The sequence below is a fragment of the Epinephelus moara genome, chromosome 9 (genome assembly GCF_006386435.1).
Source record: "Epinephelus moara isolate mb chromosome 9, YSFRI_EMoa_1.0, whole genome shotgun sequence".
Taxonomy (NCBI): domain Eukaryota; kingdom Metazoa; phylum Chordata; class Actinopteri; order Perciformes; family Serranidae; genus Epinephelus; species Epinephelus moara.
In genome coordinates this window covers 32284024-32303647 of record NC_065514.1, presented here as the reverse complement: position 1 = coordinate 32303647, position 19624 = coordinate 32284024, and the positions used below count along the sequence as shown (strand labels likewise).

Here is a 19624-nt window from a genome sequence, read left to right as displayed (position 1 = left end):
CTTCTGTGCGGAGTTTGCATGTTCTCTCTGTGTCAGCGTGGGTTTTCTTCAGTTACTCCGGCTTCCTCCCACAGTCCAAAACATGCAGGTTAATTATCGATTCTAAACTGGCTGTATTGATTGGTTGTCAGCCCTGTGATAGTCTGGTGATCTGTCCAGGGTGAACCCTGCCTCGTGCCCAATGTCAGCTAGGACAGGCTCCAGGCCCCCCCTAAGAGAATAATTGGTGATGGAAAATGTATGAATGGATGAACAAACTTACCCCTGGGCACTAATAAAGAAACCTTGAACCTTAAAATCTTGATCATAATTGAGATTATTAAATTGAATTTATAGCAGATTATTTGCTTCCACTGCGTGACTTTGGCAGTATAAGCTCCAGTGGTTTTTAAGTTGATGCTGCAGATCCAGCAACAGTCCTGTCATCCCTCAGTAAACTTCTTCCCAGGAGCCACATTTTCAGCCCTCACTCCTCCTCCTCTTTGTGCTCATCCTCCCTTTAAACTCGGCAGCCTGTGATGCTGCCAACCCTCCTGCATCACGGAGCCTTCGCCACATGCTGTTGTACTGTATCAGACGGGGAAATACTCACTATTGTCCGTAGGATACAGGCCTACTATTGATTCCAGTCTGCTCCCTCCCCTCCTCCTCCTCCTCCTCCTCCTCCCCCCATCACACTCACGCTTCCCACCTCCCCTCAGCCTCTCAGCATCTCTCGTCTTCCTTGGACTGCAGCAGAGAAACCGCTGCATCGAAGAAGACAAGAAAAAAGAAATCTTCGGCGCGATGCTTTCTATCTCTGCTGCTGTGTAGAGAGGGGGGGACAAGGGAGCGGGCGACTCATCGAGCTCGGTACGATGCATCTGCTCCTCTCTATGATGTGAGTATTTATCTGCTTTCTAAATGTGCCAAACTATAACTTCATCTCCCTCCACACTCCGCTGTAGGGGAACATATTGATCCTATCTATCTTTATCTGCCTTTTTGGATCATTTAATATGCAAAATGGAAAGAGGGGATGTCGGATGCACCTGATGATGAAAATTTTTGCAATGGCAATAAAATAAAGCCGCTGTGCGCACGATTGACGGAAAAGTTGGATAACTTTCTGAGAGTTGTTCAGCATAATCGTTATTAAAAAGATTACACCATATGTATTGTGGCCTATTTGATAAGAATATGTGGCTCTTTTTAATAAGAGCATATTCTTAGACACGCACCTGATTCATAATAGGAAAGTTTTTTTTATTCTGAATGCAGCAAAAAAAAAGGACCCTGCGCACGATTTAACAATCAGTGCAGTGACTTTCCAGATCTACCGTGTGTGAGGTGGTTGTGGTGATGATGCCAGGGTGTTACCACCCTGACGTGCTGAACAGTCGTGGAAAGATGAGTTGGTACACACGCACGGCGGAGGCAACCCCCGAGCTTTCCCGTCCGCCGAGCGCGCACATGCAGGCAGAGGGAATCTGCAGTGAGCTGCGCAGAGAGAGACAGAGAGAGAGAGAGAGAGAGGGGGGGGGGGGGGGGGTTGTCCATCCATTACTCAGGAGTCAGTGCTCGATGCAGTGTGAGGACAGTCATCTAACTGTACAGCGCACTGTGCCGCCGCCTCGCAAGGGAGGATTGATTTCCAGGCAGCAGGACAGCCCGAAATCTAATTATGGGACGCGACTTGCGTCAAAAGACTCCGCTGTGATTGATGCTCCTTCCTGTACGTGGTCTGTGGGCTGTGCTCAGCCGTGGAGCCGCTGTGTCGGCTGCAGTTGTAGCTCCACGCTGCAAGTGGAACAAAGAGGAGGAAAGTGACAGATGAGTTTTGCATAAAGCTGTCCCACGAGGCTGAATGGGAAGTTTGATTGGATCAAACATTGAGAAATAAAACCAGGTGTTTGCTGCAGGGCCGTTCTCTGACAGGATAAAGGTTCAGTTTGAATAGATATTTGTCAAACACCCAAGTCAGTAAATGAATGTTTGTCTTAGGCCCCTTTACCTGCGTGTTTGCTTTAGCTCAGCAGCTGACAATGCAGGCATCTATTCAGTCTATTTAACCATTTATTATTGGTTGTTATCTGGGCTCCATCCAAACACAAAAGAAGGTCTGTCTTACATGCATATGCACCACATGTCATGATGAGGAAAAGCTAGGTTGCAATCTGTCAGCCAATCACTAGCCTGGAAAGAGGGGAGAGGGGGGCATCGTCTAACCATTCAAATGTGCACCCACACCAACATAGATGGTTGTAGAACACCACAGAGGAGAAACTGAGCTCACTTACAAGTCCAGTGAGCAGTCATTCCTTTAAAACATAAAAGCAGTAGTAAGAAAGGACAAAAATGAACAGGAGGAAGAAGTAGCAAAGCTAAATTAGATTCCTTTTGATTTTTTTTATAAACAGTTGCCAGTAGTGTGTGTGCGCCTAGTAACTAGCGTGCATTAGGGCCTGTCACAATAGTGTGCAGTAGGGCCCAACCTTAAGCCACTGGTTGTACATATATCTATTTAATAGCATTCCGTTTTCTGTATGTACATGCCAGCAAAGCTAGCTCTTGTCCACTGTTGGCCGATTAAGCATGATCTGAGCCTGCTGCTAAGAGAAATCCCTCCCTATGAGCTAACTAGCATCTGTCCTGTTGTACTTCAGGTTTCTTTCGTTCTTTTCTTTTCTTTTCTTTTTGAATGACGAATACAGACTATTGCCGGCTGCTGGTATGGAGAGATATTTCCTGTCACGCAGGTATAGAACATATGTGCTCGTTGGCCATCGGCTGTAGTCTTTGCTTTGTGTTCAAGTTCAACTTTCTGGCTGAGACACAGGCAGCGTGAGATGATGCAACCCTCAGCCTTTGACGTTGCTATTTCTTTGATGTCTATGTGGTGTGTCTGGGTCCTTACAGGTGCTGCTAGGCAGATTTTGTCACCTTCAAACAGACTTAGGCTAGCTGTGTGTCCCCCATACAGTCTTTATGCTGTGATAAGCTAACTGGCTGCTAACTGTAGCTCCAAATTTACCGCACCAACATGAAAAAGAATGATCTTCTCAAATGACTGTCGGCAAAAAGTGAATAAGTGTATTTCCCCAAATTTCGCACTATTTCTTTAATTCTGAAAAACACACACACACACACACACACACACACGCACACACGCACACACACACACAGTTTGGGCATCCACACAGGGACCCCCACAGCAGCTGGTCAAACTCCAGCAGTCAGTGAACCCTCACAGCCATTGTTATATACAAGCAATCAGGCAGCTGTGTGTGTGTGTGTGTGTGTGTGCTGTGTGTGCACACATCAGGAGGAGAACCCAAATTAAGTGCCGTGTTGTTTGATAGTTCCCTTTGCAGCACTGCATTTGTGAATCTGTGAATTTATGTGTTTCTGCTCTTCATTTGTGTTCAGTGGATCTCTGAGCTGGAAGGCATGATGCTGCTGTATAATGTAGTGTGTGTTCATTCCTTTAATCTAAAGCCCCACTCCACCGCTCCCCTGGCGGCCATGCTCCTTCAGTAGCCTCTTGAGGCTGCGTGTTTTAAGTGCCTCTTCATCATCATGTTTCTTTTTTTGGGAGGCAGATGTATTCGTTTCCAATGCCTCAACGTTCCTTTCCAGATGTTTGGAAGTCAGATCAAGCTTTTCATTAAATTAATCATCTTGAGTTTGCCTACAAAGTCTCCAGATCTGCAGTCAGTTGTAAAAAGATGTCACTCTCCATATTATGGCCCAGCCCTACCTATTAACCTATTCTCCAGCAGTGGGTGTAGATCTTCAAAGCTTTGCTCTCGATCTTACAGATGTCTGCAGTCAACTTGGGATGAAAAAATGCCATCTTTCCACAGATCAACATTTTTTCAACTTAACTACGAACATGGCTAAGCTTTACTTTTCTTTATTGTAGGGCCTGTGCCGTGTGTTTTGTCCACTGCCCTGATTTGCCAATGACTAGGACAGCAGACACATGGGTGACTGGGGATTGTTTCAGCTGGTAAAACCTACAAAGTCAAGGGGCTTCGCTGAGTGATGAAACATTTGCAGTATATTAAACTCTATTTTAAGATGGCCACATGGCTGGCAGCCTGTACAGCAGCTCTCACCTAGTGGGTGTTAAGACTGAAAACAATCCTGTATTTAAAAAACAAAAAGAAAATGCAAGGAGCTGTCAGGTACTGGTGAAGGGATGAAATAGATGATGAAATATGTACATAAGCATTAGTAGAGCTACAGTATGCTAAATGTACCGTACCTGCACAAAATAAATAGTATGAACAAATAGTATGTAGCCTACTAAGGATGCACGATAATGTTATTGGTGTCAGCCAATATCGGCTTTAAAATGAACTGTCAGAATCAGCCAACATGCTTTTTCCTATTTTGCTAGTTAGTATTGGACCTTATTCCAGTTGACCTACTACGTCACAGACCAAACAATCAACAAACAAGTTAGCTACAGTTAGCTAGCAGCAAACTGGTACCATGATGGACAACTTTACAACTCTGTACATTTCGCCAATCCAAAAATTCATGGCTCTGGATGTTTATATCACCATGTTATAGTGGCTTCTTCTACTGTTCTGCATTTAATGGTTTTGACTTCCAGGTCAAAGTCAGGTGGAAGCTGAGGAGCATGTGCAGAGCACCTCGACCAGTTTTGGTCTGACTGACTGTATACATGCAGGAGTAGTTCATCTCCCAATTGCATTATGTTGGTGTGTTAGTCCAACTTTGAGAAACCCGATGTAATACGATTTAAGTGGGACTAATACAATAAATCGATAAATTGCCATGTAAATGCACTGAATATTGTTTTTTTTGTTTGCTTTGTTGACTATCAACAAATAAAATTACATTCAAAGATGGCGGTGGACGATAAAAAAACAGAGCTTGAGACTAATGTCCTGCCATTCTGGAGTCGACAGAAAACTAGTTTGGGATGAACAGAGACCTTCCTCCTTCAGTACAAAAATAACGCAATAAACTCACTTGTCCTGATAATGCTATATTTTGAACAAGAAAGATTAATTTAAGTGTAAAACTTATGCCAACAGTCCTAAAGCTGGCCACATTTCTCTTTTAGACCTCTTATTGCATATTAAGCAGCACGACTGCAGAGGACTCCTATGTTAATTTCTCTCAAAACCCAAACCTCACTCATGTAGCATCTGCTGAGCTTGGCATGTACTTTTATTCACACGATGTGCATTAGCAACTGTCCACTGCAGCCATCTGTGGGCACTGCAAAACGCCTGTGGGGCTCTGTGCACACCACTTGCATTTACATATTGTCGCTCAGTAGGATCTTATCTGTGTCACTTACATGTTTAATATTCCCCACTTCAAAACCACAATTTTTAAGAGAAAGTTTTTTTTTGGAATACATCAATGTCCTGCAGAAGACATTCCTCCATTTTATCCTGCACAGCATGTCCTCCCAGAGTATGCACCTGCAGAGTGTATGCGTGTGTGCCTGCATGCATCTACCGTATGCGCGTGTTTCCGTGTGTGCGTTTGCGTGAGTGATTAATGAACGTAGCTGGATGGCGTCAGCGGGCCGTGACAGCACGACTGCGAGGAAATCATTTCTCCTCTCTCCGTGGACTGCTGATTCAGAGCTCACAGGAATTTTTTTGCTGATTGCTAAAATCACATCATAAGGGTGCTGTTATAATAACCCCAATCACAGCATCACAGCAGAAGGCGAGGGGGAGTCGCCATCAGAAAGGAAATAAAAGCAGCCATAAATGATATTAGCTTTCCTGTGTATGGGGGGGTGGGGGGGTTGAAATGTGGTAGCTTCTTTATAACAAAATGTATCTTTTACATCAGCAGTATGTGTTGTGTGAAAACACCATAGGATATAGATTGTTTCAAAGACGGACTGGACATTTGGACTTAAAAGAATTATCTCTGGAGCTCAAAGTGCACGGACAGACTTCTAAATGTCAGCATTAATGACCATTTGCATAAGGAGGAGAACGGTTAGCTTATCGTGAATAATGAAATGTCAACAGAAGAGGGATATTTTTCATATTCTGCATTCCCATCAAGATGATGACTTTGAAATTCTTGGTGCGCTCGGATAAGAGAGACGAGAAGATGGAGAGAGAGAGAGAGAGAGAGAGAGAGAGAGAGAGAGCAGGAAGAAAGAAAGAAGTGAGGAGAGATTGACAGTTATAGAGGGGGAACCACAGATCAGCATGGAGGAGGTGAATTGAGACCAGGGATTATACACAGACCTGGCTGCCTGTTATGCACCATTATTCATTTCCCCTCTATTATAAAAGTTCTCTCAGTGTTGCAGTGCAGCGAGTTGATTGGCTATTTTCTTCTTGGCCATTTGGTGCAGAAACTCTCAGAGCATATCATGAGGTTTATCACGGAGTTTCGACCTTTAGTCTCAGACGTCAAGCACTCAGCCGGAGGAGCTGCGTCGCTGGAAATGAGTTCAGGGAAGTTTGCAAAGAGAACTGTGCTTAGGTAGAATATGCGTCTATTGCTGTAATGTGCTTTTTTTTAGAGACTATTTACAGCAATGGAAAAGTACAACATGTCAGTAGTGTCACTGAGCCTTTTTAAACCACCTATCGCAACAGTTTTTATATCTAAATGGCAAAATATGTAGTTTTTCACTGGTCTCCAAAATCACTCATATGATCTGAGGTATATCTGCCACCTTTCATGATTATGTTTTTATTTAAAGGGCCAGTTCACTTCAAAGTCAAAATACACATTTTTACTCTTACCATTAGTGCTGTTTATCAGTCTAAATTGTTTTATGTGAGTTGCAGAGTGTTGGAGATATTGGCTGTAGAGATGTCTGCCTTCTCTCCAGTTTAATGGAACTAGATGGCCATTGGCTTGTGGTGCTCAAAACACCCCCAAGAAAGTAATAAAAAAAATAAATTAAAAAAAATTGAAAAACTAAACAACAATGTGTCTTTCCAGAAATCATGACACCGTTACTCAAGTTAATCCACAGACCTTGTTGTGAGCAGTCCTTATGTAGGAGGCATTTTCTTTTTACCAAACTACACCTGCCACCCCAGGCTTTCCTACTGCACTGAGTGAACGTTTTCCTACAAAAAGCAATGCACCAAAATCTGCACATATCCCACATAATGATGAGCCAGAAATGTGTGCATAACCCACGTACTTTGGGAGGCTGCGATTACGTGATCAATGTGCTGACAGGAGTAAAGAAGGAAGTGGTCCCGAGCAGTCCAGCTATGAGGCAGGTTGGGGAGGTTGATGGGTTACAAAACATAGGACTTTCCTCCAACACTTTCCGCAGGAGACTGGTGCTCTGAACTGTGTGAACTTTAAGTCGTTTTAAAGTATGTCCTCACTATGTTTGTTAGGGATGCACGGTATTGGATTTTTTGCTAATATCTGATAAACTGATATGTAACAACTCATTTGACTGATAACTGATATCAATGTCCACTTTTTTCCTTCTTTATTTTAGTGATTATCAAGTCTCTTCTTTAGTGGAATTATTATGCATATTATGCATGCATATGCTTATCATGATGGCCCACCAGCAGATGGAGACATGAAATAGAATGCTTTTCAATGTCATTCATTGTGCAAAAAAAGAAAAAGTATGTTGGCCAATTCTTTGTTAATTTTAAAGCCAATATCGGCCAATACTGATGCCGATATTATCATGGATCCCTTATATTTGTTTTTCTAAATCTAACCACAGTAACTTTACTGCCTAAACCTAACCTCCCAAACTTTATGTGAATTATGTATCATAAGGATATAATGTCATTTGTAAAATGTGTCTATTTCTAAATCTTAGTATATGGAAAAAAGTCTTTTTGGACCCCATGGCATCACATGACATACCCAGAAGTTGTAATTCCATGTTTGGCCATTGTGTTAAAATTGGCTTCAAAGCCCGGCTGTGCTCCGTTCTCTGCTGAGCAGGTAGTGTACAGTGGCTTTACAGCCTTTTCTCTCTGAAAATGACACTATGCAACATATCTTCATCAGTGTTAATTTCGTTGATGAAAATGTTTCGGCAATGAAACTTCATTCATTTTGAGATGGTTCTAGCTCCATATATGAATGATGTCATGTACTTAATGTAAAGTTACATAACTTATGTAAATGTATGGAGGTAAGGTTTTTTTTTTTAAATTTCTTTTTTTATGTATACTAATTAAATCTTAGGCAAGTAAAGTTACTGTGGTTAGGTTTAAAAAAAGAAACATGGTGGCAACGTACCTTAAAATGACTCAAAGTTCATGACCCATCCATCATCTCACTAACAGGTAAAGGTAGCACGCACATCCCAAAAACTTAATGCTGGGTGCTGGACCAAAAGGTAAGTATGAAATAAAAGAAAAGTCCGCACACCAGAAGCTGCTCCTTGAAAATGTATTTAGACGTAATGTTACGTCTAAATACATTTTCAAGGAGCAGCTTCTGGTGTGCGGACTTTATCTTTTATTCCATCCACCATCTCAACTTGCCTCCTGACAGGGACCTAATGTTGTGTTCATACCAGGCATGCACAAATGAATTACATGTAAAGTCAATTTAAAAAGCCATTAGACGTGAATTCCCACCAGGCGACAAAGGTGGATGTGACACAAATGATGTGAAATATGTGTATTAAGCGGTGCGAATTAAGCCAGTCGCGCGATTTCGTATCATACGCTTATTCGCGAGAGTTGAAAAACCTAAATTTCAGTGAGAAATTCATGCTGCGATAGCCATCAGCAGTGAGATCCTCAAGGGACGTATGACCCTGAGGACATACTAGTGGAAGTTCATTCATCCAAATTTCACACGCGTATGGCGTAAGTTTTTTGTGCATATGAAGCAAGTCAACACGAAATATTCTAGCCTAAAATGTGCGTGAGTAACGCAAAATGAAAATTTGCCTTGCATTTGGTGTTAACACATTACAGGATAATTCTCTGTAGGCTTGCTGTTTCCCCCCCGCTTCCAGTCATTATGCTAAGCTAGTGAAGAACTTCCCAGCTCTAGATGCATGCTGAATGCACAGATACAAGAGTGTTTCAGACCTTTCACTGAACTTCGGCAAGAAGGCAAACAAGCATATTCTCAAAGTCATTTTGACAAATACTGTTATTTTTCTGGTGAGCCGTCACATATTAAGCACTGGCTCCCTTCTAAGTACACATAGTTTAATTAAAAAAATTCCGACTCACTTGTGCTTTCATTTAACAAAACTGATGGAGGAAATGGTGCAGTGTAAATCCAGACAGCAGCAGGTCATTTATTTGTTGTCCTGAAGCCATAGGATGGTGAGTTTTGGTTCAGACACATCCATAGCCGGGGGAGTCGCTGTCTCATCATCTGCACAAAGTTAGTTAGAACACATTTCCTACTTCATTTCATTGCTGCATTGCACCAAAGTCTCTCGGGCTGCTTTACGTCGCTGTGCAGCATGTTCGAATGACGGATCCAGACTGATGTTTTATCTAATCCCGCAGAGCAAAGGTGAGCAGAAACACCATACATCAACCTGCCACGCTCTATTTGGGCACTTAACCCAGTCTCAACACCTCAGTGTATGCTTTCCACTCCAGGGACTGCGGATACAAATAGAGTAGCATGTTCAGCTTAATATAGAAAGATTATTTTATTAATACTTCCTGACAGACACAATCATATAAAAAAAAATGGCTGTATTGTATCACCTTACCACTAGTGACATTGAGACACTGTGATATTGAATGCTAGAATACTCGTGTTTCAAGGCCTGTTCTGAGGATATATCCTCTTGTGCTAAATGAAACCAGAAACAACTGTGTTTAACACGTCAGTCATCTGTAAATGAATCATTTCACAGATCATGTAATGTAATGCCTGTTTCAGGTTGTCTGGTATGTGTGTTACTGTTTTTGATTAGCAGATGCCAATGGCTGCTATTCTTCCTAGGGTCAATAGCTGAGATGCATGAAACACATAATACATCATTTGTCCCAGGTACTGATCCAAGTCCTTTTATATTGCATATCTCCAATATCTAATCTGATCCAATACTTATATTTACCTAAATGTCAAATACCTGACACATTCACTGTGTTTACATGCATATATGGTTATTGGACTATATCCCGAAAAAGACAACATTCCTGCTGAGGGCTCATTTACACTTCCTTGATATATGAAAATACAATACGTCCATTTCAAATGTTGTAAAAGTCACTGCCCATACTTCCTTTATGTTGGCACAGATGTGAAATATGTGCATTGAGATGCTGGCGAACACAAAGCTGGCCTAAGTCTTTGGTCAGAATCCAGAAGTTTAGTCAACAATCTTTAATAATGTCCTACAGAGGTAAAGGCAGATATATACACTGAATGCTCTATTCAGTATAAAGAGACATCCAAGTAACAATGTCTGACGTTGTGGTAATCCAAAGGAACACAAGCAAATTGTCTGACTGTGGAGGAAACAGTCAGTTATACAGTTGTATAAACTATTTTAACTGAAAACAGTAAGCTACACAATTTCACACACAATGTCTGCTAGATACAGGTGACTACATAATATTATGAGCAGTACTCAAAAAATCCACAAGAGGTCTCGCAACAGGACATTTACTACACGTGTTAAATGGCTGCGGATACCAGCATAAAACAATTATAAAGCAAGCAACATCTTCACTGGATCTACCTGAAATTACATTCAGAAATAAGAATATAGAACAAGTGCTGCTATTAAACTAAAGTCAAGCTGCTTACAAAATAAAACTACTGTAAGTAGTCTATTAATGAACCATATATGTGTAGGCTATTTATAACCAGCATAAATAAACACGATTAAGAACCATCAGTAGTGTTAGTTATAAATAAGGTGACATTTACAGTTTCATTTACGCACAACTTTAGGCTAGAAATCACTGACAACCCAGATGACCCATTTACCACTGAGTTTCCGCGGCTCCTCTGTGCAGTGCGCATGTGGAGTGGCGTACTAGTCCTTTGGGTCCGTTTGATACGCACACCTAGTCTGCCCACAGGCGGGTTGGAGGAGAGAAATTTGCACAATAGATAGAGCCGATAGATAGCATTAGAGTTTCATACAGGAACAAATGAGTCCACGGTAGATGAGGTTGTAATATCTACTCTTTACAGCGGCAGGTCTCTGAGGCCATTAAATACATCAGGACACGTGGACAGGGAATTCTTTTCACCATATTACTGATTTGTTCTGTTCCGCCATTTTTTAAATGTCTTTGTTGTGTCCTACAGTCGTATCTCACATAAACTACACTACACTGCCCCCATGGTTTCTGGTGGTACTGCTCTATTTCATAGGAAATCTTTCAGAAAACGTGCACAAATATAGACAAAATGAACGCAAAGTGCGGAAGGCTCCGTCTGTCTCAGGATCTTACGTTGAGCATAAATGAGCCTTGAGCTGTTTACATGGCTAACAAAAATGAATATTGCACTCTCGTTTACATGCAGCAGCGCATGCTCTGATTAACATGCCCTAACGTGTCGTTTATCGTGTCTAAATACGGAAAAGTGGAATGGTTGTTCCAGATCCAAAAACCTGTTGTTTTAAAGTCGGTGTTTTTCTCCTTCTGACCAGAAATGTGGGCTTTTCTTGTGGGCATGCATCTCTACTGAAAGTTTAAAGGTAGACTATGCAATAATCTTTACTTATGACCCACTAGAAGTGTCTGGTGGTGTACAGGGGCCTAGGTTTTGATTTCAACATCGCGGGACACACATATGAAATATTTGGGATACTCCACCAGAAAATTTAAAGCATCAAAGACTTTATTTTTTTGCATTCTGGTGAATATTTTATGCATCACTTTGTGTCTTCCCTGGTTCTAAATATTGAGGAGGTTGTCTCGCTTGTGTTTTCCCCAAAATCTACATCTATATGTAACTGCTATCTGCAGAGACTCTGCCTGCATTTTCTTGTTTTCTTCTTATTTTGCTGTGTTTGGGACATTCCTAGGCAGAGTGGGCAGGTGAGGTTGGGACATATGAAAATGTAGTGACTAGGGGCCTCATTTATAACGCAATGAACATGCATATGCACAAAAAAGGGCTTGAAGTGTGCGTACGCCACTTTGCTTAGAAAAAAAACTTGTGCGTAAATTTAGGGAAACTCTGACCCATGCGGTGCACATTTTAGAAACAGGGGCAATTGGCGACACAGATGGTGAGGTGATGAATTGAAGCCAGACTGTGGAAATTAGATGTGAGAGGAATTATTATGCGTTTAATGATCTCTCACACATTTAAATTCACCTGATATCACACATTTCTTATAGATCCACTTCATAAACATTCAAATGCAGCAGTGTTATTGGTGTTTGTGCCACTGAGCCAGAACTTTTCTATAAGCACCTTTTGATTGCAAAAGATGTGTCACCTTAAATCTTATATCAAATCCCGCTCAATATTTCATTAGTGCTGTCTCACCATCACATTCCCCACCACCAAAGCTCAGAGGAGAGGGTCGGGGCCAGAATGTATGCTGCTGACACTCGTGGTCAGCTGTGCAGAGCACCGTATACAGCTGGATGGTGCAAGGCTGTGGCAGGTGACAAGTTCAGCTTTCCTTTACTTGATAATAAGCGTGGATATACTGAGTCATTTTCACCTCAACCACATTAATGAGAATAACTAATGAAATGAACGTAATCAGTTGTAGAAATCCAAATTAACATTAAACAGCATTAAAGAACTGCAATACACTGTGTCAACTGTTTTCTATTATCTCTTCTAATACTGTGCAAAGACTACCAGGTACCATTTTATTTTTCAGATAGTTTTTGTGTGTAAAATGGCTGCAGGGAACACGAGTCAGAGCGCACTGGAGACACATCTTCACCACCTGCACAAATAGATTTTGTAAATTAGTAAATAAGCAAAGACGTCAGGGTGTAATTCTTTTCTTTTTCTTTTTTTTTTGGCATTCACCTTTAGATCTGATCTTACTCCACCTGTCATGCAGTGTCCTGTTTAATGAACTCACTGCACTAAAAACAGAAGCAACATGTTCCCACTACCTTTTCTTTAGTGTGTGACCCCACTGCCCACCAAACAATAGGCTATGTGCTTTCTAACCTGCAGTTCACCCACAAGCACCTCAACCACCACCTCTCTGCATCAGGACGATCCGGTTTCTTGGGTTTCCTCTCGGTTGTTGCCGTGATTTATCATAAACAACCACTGATCAGCCGGCTCACATCTATGCATCAGCATTAATGAGGCGCTCAGCACTGACCATGTATGGTTGAATGTGGCTGTGTAAAGGGCTGGATATGAGGTTGGTTCATGTGCGGACAATTCCAAGTTGATCTGGGATTTATAAAAGGAAATTGCATACTGGCAGGCATACACATGGTTTTAAATATCAGAATATTATCTGGCGTATGTACATTTCCTCATTTGTACATATGCAAACATTTAGTGAGGATTCTCTGCAGAGTTTTATTAAAGAAATCCCTGGTGCCAGACCCTGAGCAGCACGGATCCAAGGGGAAGCTACGCAGTGCTGAAAAAAACGTAAGCGTAAATATAGCTGGACAAAACACCAAGCTGGGGTGGCTCTCACTTTTGCTTGTGATTTTAACAAACAGTGACCAACAATTCCTGCATAGTTTACCTTTAACAAGCAGAATTCAGCTCCTGAAATTCGGAAAGCAATCCACTACGTTGAGAGATGTTTCACTTTGATGGAGCTGTTGGGACTACAAAAACACAAACCAGTTGTACAGTGACATTAGAAAATAAACTTTTAATGTATATTTGTTCATTTGCATTTATTTATTTGTTATTATTATTTATTTATTTATTCCAAGATTGTTAAAATATCTTGAAACTAGACGTTAATAAAAGAAAACGCAGAATATATCAGATCAGTGTTTTGTTGTCAAATGGCCACCTATGAAAATGCTACTTCCCATGTCTTTTGCATGTGCAGCGTGTTGTATTTGTTCCATCTGTAATTGCCCTGTCAGTAACAGTGTTGCTGAAGGGTTTTGGAGTGTAAAGTGAGGGCCCAGAGCTCGCTGGTGTTTCTCCTGCAGCAGTCCTTGGGCCTGCTGACCGCCAGCTGCAGGGTGGCAGACAGACGGCTCGGGCCTGATGTGTTGACAGGTCTTTGGAGAGGCCATGCCAGCGTCACAGTAGAGAAAGCCCTACGGGGAGTCAGTCATACAGGCTGACATGTATTCCCAGCCTAGAAACACAGAAATGAATCAGATCTGACAGAAAACACGGTCACAAAAGCCTCATTTCCAAGAATGTAATACCTCTAAATGCGTCATACAAATGAATACAGGATGTTGGGTGAGAATTATATTTATTTAATTCAATTTAATTTAGTTCTATTTGACTTGACACAAATGTGCACTGAATCTAATAAAAAGTATCTGTGTTTGTCACTAATGTATGTGTGACCGTGTTTATACGTTAAAATATTGATGACAGCAGCTTTAACACACAGGCATTGAGAGTGGCAGCAATGATCAGTACTCTGTATATTTTCCACAATGCTGAAGTAAAATAAGGGCTGTTAAACAATTTTTCTAATTGCCATGAATCTTTGAATTTCATAATTTACTGATTAATTGCAATTAGAGTACAGGGAGCAGAGCACTTAGTAAGTGCAGTAATGACAACAAACACTTTTTTTCTGATGTCTACACAACAGGTTTAAAGGTGTTTCATCCCTGATGATAAGACCTACCACTGTCATATCATCAGCAAGTTAATAATGAGAGAATAGAGCACATCAGTACAAATCACCGGAGGACTCTAGTTCACAGTTTGTGCGTTATATGAATGCCACAGTCCTGGAAATACTCCAGAAACACTTCAAGGACATAAGTTGTAATTAAATGGAGTTCCTGCAAGCTTGGCTGACAGCTAACAGACTTATCACCATTACAGTACATTGTTTGCAATCAATCACATTTGTTTGGACTTATTTTCAATGTAATTGGATCACTGACGGGCTTGTTAAAGTAGCCGTTTGTTCTCTCTATAACTCAAAACAAGATTAGGCGCATGTAGTTCAGCCAAACTGCAAGTAGAGTGCTTGACATTTTATCCACAAATGGCACTGGATCCAGTTTTCACTGAAATTCTAGTAATAGTAATCTCTACTTCCAAACACAAAAAAACATGGTTTGTTAAAGGTATACTATGCAGGATTTACCTAAAAGAATAGTGTATCAACTCCCTGTCAGTCATCACTTATGACCCACAAGAAGTGTGTGGCAGTGTATTTATCTGCAGAGACTCTGCCCTCTGCCTGTATTTTCTTCCTGTTTTGTTATGTTTGGAACATTTGTGGGCACAGCGGTCAGGACCTTATAAAAAGGAGGCGACCAGTCCCAGACCGTGAACAGCACGCATCCCGGATGAAGCTACAAAAAACGTGGACACAGCATGAAAAAAACAAAAACATGAATTCTTGCAAAGTAAACCTTTAAAGAAATACTTCAAAATGATTATTTGTATATCAATAATTCACCATGCGTTACCTTGAATTTGTGAAGAAAAGTGAATGAAGAATCCAAAAAGGCTGAACATTCCTAGCCTGGAAATCCAGACCCAAATCTAGAAAGATTTAGGGTCTGGCTATGAGTAATGCAAATGGCCCAACTCGAGGGGCGGCACCAATCATGCATTTGAAAATATCACTGCTTGCAATTGGATAGCACTACGACCAATCAGAACAATACACGGGGTGACGTATCCAGAGCTTAGCTACCAGCGGAGCTAACTGGTAGATTAGACTCTCTGCCGTATCCGGTCAGCAAAACAGCAAAAACGTTCTTCTTGCAAAGGAAAGATTCGAGCACCGTCTTCTGTTCCTCTTTTAGAGAAAAAGCCAAGTCTAACTCATTCATTGTAGCGGCCAAAGCCGTTTCAAACAACTGGTGTTCATCCGTAGCCATCTTGCAATGTTTACTGACTGATTCCGGACTTTGTCGTCGCAGCGCTGTCGTCATCTGTTTAGCTCGCCTCTGGCCCGCCTATATCAGATACACCGATGTGATTGGTGCAGCTCGGCTCCAGCAGCATGGGTAATGAGCATCATTACTGATTTGAGCATCATTACTGATTGCCAGAGTGACTCGCTGAGCAAATTCAAATTGTGCTCTAGCGAGAACAGCAAAACTATATCAAAACATCTGCTTAGAAACTCTCAAACTACTCATACAGTATAATCCAAGGCTTTATTATCAAATCGTACGCTCAGTACCAAACACATGCATTTTCACTAAAACATCATAATCTGAAACACTTCTGTTTCAACTAGCGCGCCCTGAGCTCATTGTTTTCTGGTCTTGTTTTCAGTGATGTGCTTATTTGACTCTTTTTGGAGGCTGTAGTTTGTGGTGTTTTTGAATTGCAACGCATCATGTTTAAACATGTCTGTATTATTTTATCTGTTCTTGTTTATGTTGATGTGTTTGCAGTAAACTGGCCACAAGTTTACTTTTTTACAGTTAAAGGTTTCCATAGGGTAGAGTTTTTATATTACAATTAAAATAGCATTAGATACTTGTCAGAATACTCAATGATCTTGCACAGTTTGTTCTCAGTGTATCATCATCTTTCGTCACTCCCACTCAGTAAAGCATTTCCACTTCATTAGTAGACTGACGTATCAGCTTCAGTTTTGCTGTCTCAGTGTCGAAACACTCTTTTGAAGTTCTTTTCAGTGCGCCAAGAAATACTGCAGTCAAGTGTTTGTGACAGACAGCTTTTAATCAAGCTAAACTTGCTTTTCTTTTTCTGTCCCCACAGGCTGCTAGTCTCTTCTGCTGAGCGCTGACAGGACTGAGGATCTTTCCAGTTTGAGATCAACTGTCTCTATTTCAGCACTGTCTGCCTACTCCCATCCAATGGAATTAGACATCATTACTTAATTATTAGTGTCCTGGCAGCTGACTGGCTTTTCAGCACTAATATACTGCCTTAAGTCTTGCTCTGTCTGGGGATAGAAGACCAGAAAGGAAAAAAAAAAATAGGCACTTTACATTTGTAGCACCTGGTGGAATAAAAGCACATTAAATTTGAATTAAAAGACTTTTAGTGCCAGATATCCTTGTGCCAAGATGGACGAAACACATAACAACAGGACTTCCTTGGCGAAAGGTGCCAAGGACATCGCTAAGGAAGCCAAGAGGCACGCTGCCAAAAATTTCAACAAAGTTGCTGATCGTGCCTCAGATGAATACTCAACTCATCGCAGCTACAACCGCTTCCAGAACGAGGACGAAGATGAGGACAACTACAATACTTACGGTCATCAAGACGGTCGCTACGCTGACAATGCAGCCAACGAAGAGGATGGGGCCTCCAGTGATGCCACAGAGGGCCACGATGATGAAGACGAGATTTACGAGGGGGAGTACCAAGGCGTTCCAGGCCACAGTGATGGGAAGTTGCGGGACGGCCAGGTGGCTCTGGGCCAGCCGGTTTCTGACAGCCTAAAGAGCCGCAAGGAGCTGGAAAATGAGAGACAGGCAGACGAGGAGGAGCTCGCCCAGCAGTATGAGCTGATCATGCAGGAGTGTGGCCACGGAAGATTCCAGTGGCAGCTGTTCTTTGTTCTCGGGCTGGCGCTCATGTCAGATGGCGTGGAGGTGTTCGTAGTGGGCTTTGTCCTACCCAGTGCTGAGACAGACATGTGTGTCCCCAACTCTGGTGCTGGATGGCTTGGTAAGCATTTGCATTATAGTAGAACAAGTTATTCAGTATCCACACGTTTCTGAGTTGTTTGTATTTTAATGATAACAATAATAAAACTAATAATGATGATAATAAACTATTTATTTTAACACATATTTTAACACAGATACATTACAAACTCTATTGTGTCTCACCTGCTTGGTACCCACCAAACATTCAACAAACAAGTTATCTACTGTTAGCTAGCAGCAAACTGATACCATGATGGACAATTTTACAGCTCTGTACATTTCGTACGTGCTGTATGCTTTACTTTTTCTTTTTCCTCTCTTCTTTTGTTACATATTTAATGCTTTTGACTTTCGGGTCAAAGCCCAGGGCGGAAACTGTGGAGCATGGGTAGAGCGCTTAGGCCAGTTTGGGTCAGATTGACTGTATACATGCAGCAGGAATTCAGCTCCCATTTGCATTATTTGGATGTATTAGTCCTCAGTGTTAATTTCATTGCCGAAATTTTTTTGTCAATAGCCTTTTTTCCATGACGAATATAAGAAGATAACAAGCTAAAAATATATCTGGATAATATAAACTAAGACAAAATCCATGTTTCATTTTTGTTGACAAGACGAGAATTGATGAAAATATTAGTGGTGGACTGTCAGACATTTAAAGCCGAGAATGGCTGTACTTACTATTACATTCAAATGCCACATGAACAACAGGCAGGCAAACTCTAGTAAATGGTCTGAGCCAGGATGTTTCACTAGCCAGCAAAAACAATCACACCAGAGCAGCATTGACTGTTGGTGCAAGTTGTGAGCTGTAATTCAGCAGTAGATAATCAGCTGTGTGTGTGTGTGACTGTGGATGGTCCAGCTGAATGATTCTGTGGAGTTTGTTAGTTGCAGCAATGGCTGTTAGCAGTTAGCAGTTAGCTCCACTACTTAGCCGCTGAATGGCAGTGGAGCAAGCAGCCACCATCAGCTGGACTCAAGAAAGTTGATGGGTTGATGCTTTTTGACAGGCAGGTAGGAGGCTCAGTTATCTGTGAGTGTGGCTGTGTTGTAAGTAAACAGTCTGAAAGAGATGAAAGTTTAGTTTAAATCCCAACTCTGTGAGAGGACACAAGACTAACATGTTGCAGATTAAGAAAGAATTCAGGCTTTAATTAAGTTATTTTTCGGCTTCTTAACAGTGAGATGGATAAGTTTACAATAAACCTAGGTACAAATCCTGCTTGTCTCAGATTAGTTATGTGTGGTGCCAAAGTTTTTGAGAGTATAAATAGAGAGATGTTGAGCTTTTCAAATGATGATCAGTAAGTGTGTGCTCATAAATCACCCCTTAAACCTGTCAAAAACTGCTGGAGAAATTACAGTTTGTAAGTGTGTAGAAAGTATTTGTACTTGTAGGAAAAAAATGTTTAAATGAAATTTTTGTACAACCTGTCTCAGTGGTTATAATTTCTGATACATGAATTAGCCAAACTGGATTAGTTTACCATTACACCATTACAGTACATTGTTTGCAATCAATCGCATTTGTTTGGACTTATTTTCAATGTCATTGGATCACTGACGGGCTTGTTACAGTAGCTGTTCCTTCTCTGTATAAATCAAAACAAGATGAGGCGCACAAATGGCACTGGATCCTGTTTTCCCTGAAGTTCTAGAAAATTAATCTCTACTTCACAAAAAACATGGTTTGTTAAAGGTATGTTAAATACTATGTAGGATTTCCCTAAAATTAATAGTGTATAGACTCATACAAAGTAATCCCTTGTCAGTCATCACTTATGAACAGTGTTGGGTAAGGGTTACTTTAAAAGTAATCAAAGTACGTTACTGCGTTACTTTTAAAAAAAAGTAACCAGTTACTTTACTGCGTTACTCCCTGAGTAAAGTAACTCAATTACTTTAAAAGTACTTCCAACGTTACTCCCTGAGAAAAGTAA

General features: G+C 41.2%; 1 protein-coding gene across 1 annotated transcript in view; it reads left to right on the top strand.

Moving 5' to 3' along the window:
* The first annotated feature begins 706 nt into the window (after positions 1 to 706).
* Positions 707 to 19624, top strand: part of LOC126395142 (synaptic vesicle glycoprotein 2C) — a 77805-nt gene continuing 58887 nt past the window's right edge. Inside the window, exons 1-2 of the mRNA XM_050052356.1 lie at positions 707 to 880; positions 16783 to 17700. Coding sequence (XP_049908313.1) covers positions 17094 to 17700 — 607 coding nt within the window. The 5' untranslated portion in view covers positions 707 to 880; positions 16783 to 17093. The remainder of the gene's footprint in view (positions 881 to 16782; positions 17701 to 19624) is intronic.